Source organism: Phoenix dactylifera, unplaced genomic scaffold (assembly GCF_009389715.1).
Source record: "Phoenix dactylifera cultivar Barhee BC4 unplaced genomic scaffold, palm_55x_up_171113_PBpolish2nd_filt_p 001979F, whole genome shotgun sequence".
In the NCBI taxonomy this organism is placed as follows: Eukaryota; Viridiplantae; Streptophyta; class Magnoliopsida; order Arecales; family Arecaceae; genus Phoenix; species Phoenix dactylifera.
In genome coordinates, this window is record NW_024069261.1 from 34073 (window position 1) to 41604 (window position 7532).

At 40.0% G+C, this 7532-nt stretch overlaps 1 protein-coding gene and 1 long non-coding RNA gene across 2 annotated transcripts; one reads left to right on the forward strand and one right to left on the reverse strand.

The window, feature by feature from the left end:
• LOC103722907 lies at positions 1–1118 on the reverse strand. The gene is made up of 2 exons (XM_008813635.4): positions 513–1118; positions 1–337 (listed from the first exon to the last, which is right to left on the reverse strand). The coding sequence occupies exons 1-2, from the start codon at positions 1026–1028 to the stop codon at positions 179–181; spliced, it is 675 nt and encodes a 224-aa protein (XP_008811857.1). The 5' UTR covers positions 1029–1118; the 3' UTR covers positions 1–178.
• Positions 1119–1143: 25 nt separating this feature from the next.
• LOC108511864 lies at positions 1144–6642 on the forward strand. Its single transcript, XR_003382809.2, has 4 exons — positions 1144–1240; positions 1331–1764; positions 3785–4007; positions 6109–6642. It is a non-coding gene; the product is annotated as an uncharacterized LOC108511864 (long non-coding RNA).
• The last annotated feature ends 890 nt before the right edge of the window (positions 6643–7532 follow it).

Genomic DNA, 7532 nt, shown 5'->3' on the forward strand with positions numbered 1-7532 from the left:
TGGACCTGACAATGTTTGTCATATATCTGAAATTAAGAAGATCGAGCAGCTCTGATCTTCTTTACCGTCTCTTACACTTCTCAAAAAAAAAAGGATAAAAAGAAAGGATTTTCTCAAGGGGAGCGAGAGAGAGAGAGAGAGCGATAAACATCTATGGGCGAACTTCGTACAAATTGATCTAAGATGTGGATACCTGTCGGATCCTGGTCTTGAACAACAATACGAGGATCTTTTCAATAGAAAAATAAAGAAAGCAGCCGGTCGAGTGAGTCACGAACGACCCGAAGCTCGTCCCTACTATGCAATGCCATGTCGGCCCATACACCTTATCAAATTCCTGTTACCAGAGAAGCACAGATCAGATTCCAGTTTGAGCACTGAATGAAATGGGAAAGCATAGAAATGGAATATATATGTCGCCTTTTATCATGATCTGCTGCCACAATTAATTTACTAAAAATCAAAACGAGGAAGAGATGTAGAATTTGGAATATATGTATATATGTATGCACCTTCTTCATGTCATGGGCCATCTGCCTGGAGCTGAAACTGTCCTGGCTGTCATGGGCCCGCCTGGCGCATCGAAAGGCATGCAGTTGCATGAACACCGGCATGTCGGCTGCCATCGCCTTCACCCGGAGCGACGCTGCTGCTGCTTCTTCTCGGTCTACATTCATCATCTCGACATGCGGCAAAGACTTCCTCCCCGGTACCAACTTTGCGGTGCTCCCGGACCCCTCGGGAGTATGATGAAGCCGCGGCATCCCGCGGCCATCATCGCGGATCTGGACGGCTCTCGATGCTTTGGCCTCGATATTGCCGATCAGTTCTGGGCCTTCTGGCACGCCTTCTCCGCCGACGCTGCGTTGGCTGCTGGAACTGGATTCTCTCTCAGGCCCGTCAATGGTTCCCATAGCGATCCGGATCGATCTACAAGGAGATATGAGGGGTGGGAGTCTCGAATCTCTCGCGGTGGAGACCGCTAGATTAAATGGGGCACAAAGAGAGAGAGAGAGGAGAAAGGCCATGTGAGCTCGCCTAATCCCAAGGAATACTAAATACGTGGGCTCAGGCCGGTGGAGATCTTCTTTTTGTTTCCATTACCGGTCCACCGTCTATTTTAGCATGCAATGATTGGAGTTGGTGACAGAAATAGACGCGGGTTCGGAAAGATAAAAATAATAGAGAAGGAAAGAAAAGAAAAGAAAAGGAAAAAGGTGGTAGGATGCACATGCATTAGGTATGCAGAGGCCAGATTCAGATAATAAAAAATCAAGGATCTCGTTCGTTCTGAATTTTATGATTAGGTTGCTTCTTTCGATTATTGCAGGTCGTATTATTGATATTCGAACGAGGAAAGCAGGAGGAGAAGCAAGATCTTCCGATGGCTTATTTTTATTGCCCTCAATTACCCTGGCTATCCTTTCTCCGTTTTGCTTTCATTATTTTAATGGAAGCTGTTTGAATTCTTTCAAACTTATTTTCCCCTTAATCTTTTTCTGCACATCATCGTCTCTCCACAACGTCGACCGCCGTTACTTGTTATAACCGCCTTTGGGTTGCGGCCATGGCACTGCTATTCTCTTGGCAGAGAGGACAGGGAAAGACACAGAGAGAGAAGTAGGGCGGCCAAGAAAGAGAGAAAAGAAAGGAAGAAGGATATCAGCGAATACGGGATCGGTGGCTGGTTCCCGCCAGAGGAACGAGTTCGTCATGATTCTCCGCGATTCTGCTGCCGCAAGAGGTGGAGATGCCGTCGTCGGGGTGCGTCATTATTTTCAATCTCTTTCTCTCTCATCCTCGCCCATATCCCATGCTTGTTCTTCATTTCCTTGTCAAAAAGTGAAAATAGAGAAGAATCGATGCCCGTTCATTCAAATCAGATCGTTGAGCTGGAATTTCAAGATTTCGATTTGTCTCTTCTCTTCTTGTTCTCGGTTTTTCTTCGGCTAGAAAATGGAATTGCCGGTGGGTGGATGGTTTTTATTTTTATCTATTTTCCTTTCCTCTTCCTTTCTCAAGGACAAATGTTTTCTTTTCTTGTCGTGGATTTGACCTCGAATTTGACCCCTTTTTATAATAGTTGGGTCGTGGGTATCGATTAGATTGCTCAGATTGATCGAATTCCTTCTCTTTTCTATCGTTTGCTTTTTCTTTATAGATAAGCCGGAATTCTTGGATCTTTTGTCAGCATTGGTTGGATTTGTTGAATTCCTGCTTTCTTGTGACTGAGCTGAAAATAATTATTGCGCCAAGGGTTGAAAGGAAGTCATGTCTTTAGACTCGTCTTGTCTGCGGCCCGAGATTTTTTTTTTTTTTTTTTGACAGATTCATTCTGTGGTGTTTTATTGGATATTCTTCTGTTTGCAGTGAGAGTGGTTGAGAGCTCGGATTTCGGGTTGCTGCCTTTAGGCGGTAAATCTGTCTTTTTCTGCACTTCAATTGTTGATTTTTCATTGGCCCTCCTTTCAGGTTTCTAAAGTTAATCATTATGCTCATGCGATCGACCGATGGGACTGAATGGACCGCTGAGATCAGGAGGAATCCTGATATGAACAACGCTCCCATCTCCCTCTCTGCTTTGTTCCTTTTCCTTTGTTGGCAGAGCTCGAATCTTTAGCAACTTTTTTTCTTAACAAATTTCTTCTCCTCTTTTACCTGTGGCTATCCAATATTGATATTCTTTGATCTTCTTGAATTCTATCATCAATGCCATACAGTTGCTGTCTTTAGTTAAATCTGCCTTTTCCTTCACTCTAATTTTTGATTTTCATTGGCCCTCGTCATGTTTGGAACGAGAATTTGGTAAACCTGTGATCATTGAGGCTTTTCGCTGAGCTTTCTTGTAGTTGTTGAATTCTTCTTCCTTGTGTGTTGCGATCCTGTATTATTCGGCATTGCCTCTTTCTCTGATCATTGTCCTTATCTTTTATATTTTATCTTTTGTCTAAGTTTGTGAAATTGTTTAACTGCAAGCATGCCAAATGTCACAAAACATGACACTGTTGCATCAAGTCCTTGAAGCATGAGTTCAAATGATGGAATAGTGTTGGCTGTTTTGCCGAAGATAATGGTTTTATTCGAAACCAACCATCCCAAGTCGCTTTTAATCTGCAGGCATTCTCCTGAAGTTTCTCGCAATTGGTGTGCTGTTGCCTTTATGTCTGTTTGCTTTCTCTTATAGCTGAAACTTGGATGTTCCTGTTTCTGTTGGATCTTGGTGTTGTTTCATAAAAGTCTAATTTTCGTAGTCATCCATTGTCATCTTCCTCCTCTTTCTTTTCAACTAGTATGTCTAAGCAATGTTTTCATAAATATCATATTGTGCAATCATCATGTTTCATGGGAATGTATTTGGGAAGAATTCTTATCCCTTCTTGGAATTCATTGATCTTATATTAATTTCGGTTGGAAATTCAACCCAAGCCCCTGAAAAAACAGAGTTGTGAAGTCTGTGAAATGTGTGGTGACACTGTGGGGGGATACAGCCACAGGCGATGTCTTTGTTGCTCGTAATGAGTGCACTTTCCTGGTTTACGGGCCTTGTTATGAATATGAGTGGAAAGGGGGGAATCAGTATTGTCCTCAATGCAAGACTGAGCGCAAGAGAAAAAGGAATGCCTTTTTCTAAATTGGTCTATATCCCTTCGATTTGCATCAACATTGTATGAACATTCTATGCAACTTTTTACGCATAACCGAAGTCAAAGTAGATGAGACATGGACATGCCTTCTTGTGCTGGTTTTGTGAACCCTGCTATATGATTAAAATTTGACTTTTCAGGGAGGCCTCGAGTTTAGAGAAATGAAGAAGAGGATGTTGTTGGTGACTAGGACAACGAGTTTAACTACAACAAGGAAATGTTGCATCAAAAAAACTACAACAAGGAAATGGCAAGGCAGTGCACCATTGGCAGCATCAGGGGCAGAGTGAAGATGCTGAATTATTTTCTTCTTATAGACATGAAGAGCAGCACCGAATTCCTTGTCTTACCAATGGGCTGCCGGTAGGATACTGTTACTATGGATTTAGTATTGTGGCTTTACTGATGTCATCTAAACTGGGTGTTTTCACGTTGTCTTTAAGAATTTAAGTTCTTGCATTTGATGCTTTTAGATTTTCATATTTGATTTTGAAATACCAAATGAGTCAGTATAATATTAACTAATCATGTGTACAACTGGAAATGTAGGTTTTGCCGATCGTATGCACTTTTGGAATAGCAATTAAGGCTGAATTGGTCTAAGATTCGCTGATCATATGCCTAGTTAAGTCAAGACACTAGGAATTCATTCTGAATGATTCAATCTAAGATTCATGAATCATATGCATGATTGGTGATGACGATTAAGGCTGACTTAGGATGGATCAATCGCTAGTCCTTTCATACTTTTAAGTGCTAGTTGCTACCATTTTTTCCTAATTCACATTTACATTTTCATTTTCTGCATATCAATGGTATTATAATCTCTCTCTCTCTCTTCCCCTCCACCCCCACCCCCCCCCCCCCCCCCCCCCCTTCAATGGTATCAATGGTATTATATTTTTGTGCTGAACAATAGTGTCCTCAGAATACCAGATATGTGCCAAACCAAAATGAAGAAGACACTGACATGGTTCAAGCTAGGTATAGCGAAACAGTTGTAATAGGAGAACAGCAGTCACTTCAGCAATCTCTGGACATATAAGACAAGTTCTTAAAGAATGTGCCTGCATCACTCTCCTGTTTTCTTTTCACAGAGCTGATGATGGTCATCAACCTTTGAACCACAGTGCCTATTCCTTCAAGTTCCAACCAACTCAACCTTTACCGAGTAGTAATCATATTCCAACTTATTATCCTAGGTTTCTTCTTTTGGTATCATATTACTCATCCAGATGCCTACCCACTGTCATCTGTCATCTGTGAGATCTCATTTGTTTCGTCTTGGCTTCTAGATCAATTTCCTAAATGGCATCCAATCAAACTTGAGACATACCTTGACAGGCACGCACTAAGGTTAATTATCTTAGGTTCCTTTAATAGGACATGTCATGCCTTTTTTGTTCTGGAAATTATATTGTACCAAAATAATCATGAGTCATCTTACTGATAGATATGAGAGGGAAGGAGAACCTTCTCAGTTAGTCCCGATTGATAGTTTTGTCAGTAGAATTGATCTCCTCAAAGAGCCTCCTTTAGTAACTGCCAACACTGTATTTTCCATTCTTGCTGTGGATTAACTTGTTGACAAAGTTTCATCTATGTATCTGATGATGGTTCAGCAATGTTGACATTTAAAGCTGTATCAGAGAATGCAGAATTTGCTAGGAAGTGGGTTTTGTTTCTGCAAGAAACAACAATATAGAACCCAGGGCTCCTGTGTTTTACTTTGCTCAAAAAATAGATTACTTGAAGGACAATATTCAATCTTCTTTTGTCAAAAAACGCTGGGCAAGATATCAAGCAAAAGGACACTGGGCAATGCAAGATAGCACTCCTTGGCCTGGAAATAATCCAAGAGATCATCCTGACATTATTCAGGTGTCAGCACCATTCCCATACACCTTTTGTTATCATTTCATGTTTCATTTATCTTCATTCTCTTGCCCTTTCATTGTCAAAACAAAAGCTGTTTTTATGGCGTTGGTGGATGGCTTGATAAAGATTGTAATGAGCCACATTGACTTCTGTACTTTTCCTATGAGAAGTGAACAGGCTTTGGGCATCAGAAAAAGCTGGTGCAATGAATGCTCTGATTTGTATCTTGCATCCATTATATGCTTATATAGTTACATAAATTCTGGCATACTTTTATGGCATTCAGTGGCATCTTGTGCTGTTCAGATTTCTGTATCTTCTGCCCTAGCCAATGGTGCTTTTAAACATGGATTAGGATATTAGTTCAGCAACAGCAAAGCTTTTCGGGAAGCAATGTGTTTCATGGTGGTTCCTGCCCTTGGAAAGAAGACATGCTATGTTCAGTTTCCACAATGACTTGACAGCATAGATTTGCATGATTGATATGCCAATCAAACTATTTTCTTTCTCGATGTATCATATTTTCTTGTTAGTATTATCAAGTTGATATGTCGAACTGTTTAATTATAAATATTTTGTTTTGCAGATCAACTTGAAAGGTCTGAATGGCATCCAGGGTCCTGTCTATGTGGGGACAGGATGCTGCTTTAGGAGACATGCCTTATGTGGTATAAGCCTGTCGCGAATGAGTCTGACTTAGAAGCCGATGGTGTTGAAAGTTGCTGCAGTTCAAGAGAGAAGGGAAAGAATGGGAATAAGAGTTATGTTTACAAAAAAAGGGGCCGTCAAGAGAACTGAATCCACCATTCCCATCTTCAATATTGAAGACACTGAAGAGGGTGTAGAATGTATCAACTTTATTTCTTGGAAGGAACTAAAACAGAATTTTCTGCATTTGATTATTATCCATGGCCATGCCAAATGTCATCTGTTTTTCTTTTGAAGAACAATATGGATGAATGAGGCCTCCCTGAGGATATGAATATTTTCTAATCTAGGATATAGCTGAAATCAACAAACTGCTGTCAAAGTTGTATGCTTTGTTTTTTACATATATCAGTATTTTTTATTTTTTTTATGTACTTCACAGAAATATATACAACTTAAGATATCGCAGGCATGATTTTTGGTTGATTCTTAGGTAAAGAATTTAGTCTTTTAGGTGAAAAAATTCAGGATAGCTTTATGTATGATTTCTGAGACTCGCAATTTGGTTGTCACACGGGTACCTACACCAAGTTATACATTTTATTAACGCATACAAATGAAAACTGTTATAATTCCTAGAAATTTATCTGGGACTGAACCATTAAAAAAAAAAAATTGTGTTCTAGATAGCTTTATTGGAGCAATATTAATACAAAACTTACTGCTTATATCATGATTATACATTTCAGTTTGTTAATTCCTACTGCAGTTTGAGATACGCTTACTTTTTCTGAAAAGTAATCTAAATATGTTATATAGGTTTCTATCTCTGAGAAGACACATAGACTCTATAAATTTTGCTGCCTGTTCAAGCAAAGATTGATGGTCATGTGATGTTCACCATATTTTTTTTGTTGTTCGCTGCAATGTTGAACTAAGCCATCATGCACTAACTGAATTTTGTTTATGGTTAAGCTTGGTTCATTAGGGCAAATCACCAACATCAATCTTGTTTCTCTTGATTTCTCTAACACTTCCTAGTCTCTTTTCCACCCATTTAAACCTCCATCCTTCCTTGCTCCTCTCTCTCTCTCTCTCTCTATGTATGTATATGTGTGTGCGTGTGTGTGTGTGTCTATATATCCCCCTCGTCGTTATCACTTTTCTTCCATATTGTTTGATGTTATTTAGGACATGTTTGTTTCAGACTTTACTATAGAGTGGATATGTCTTCGCTGTGTATTTTCGCTTTCAGGATATGAAGATGGGAGATCGTTCTGGCAAGAGTTTTCTGCTTAAAATTGTCGCGACACAGGGGGAACGGATGGGCTGCTATGCTGTGGAAGTTTTGTTCATCATACG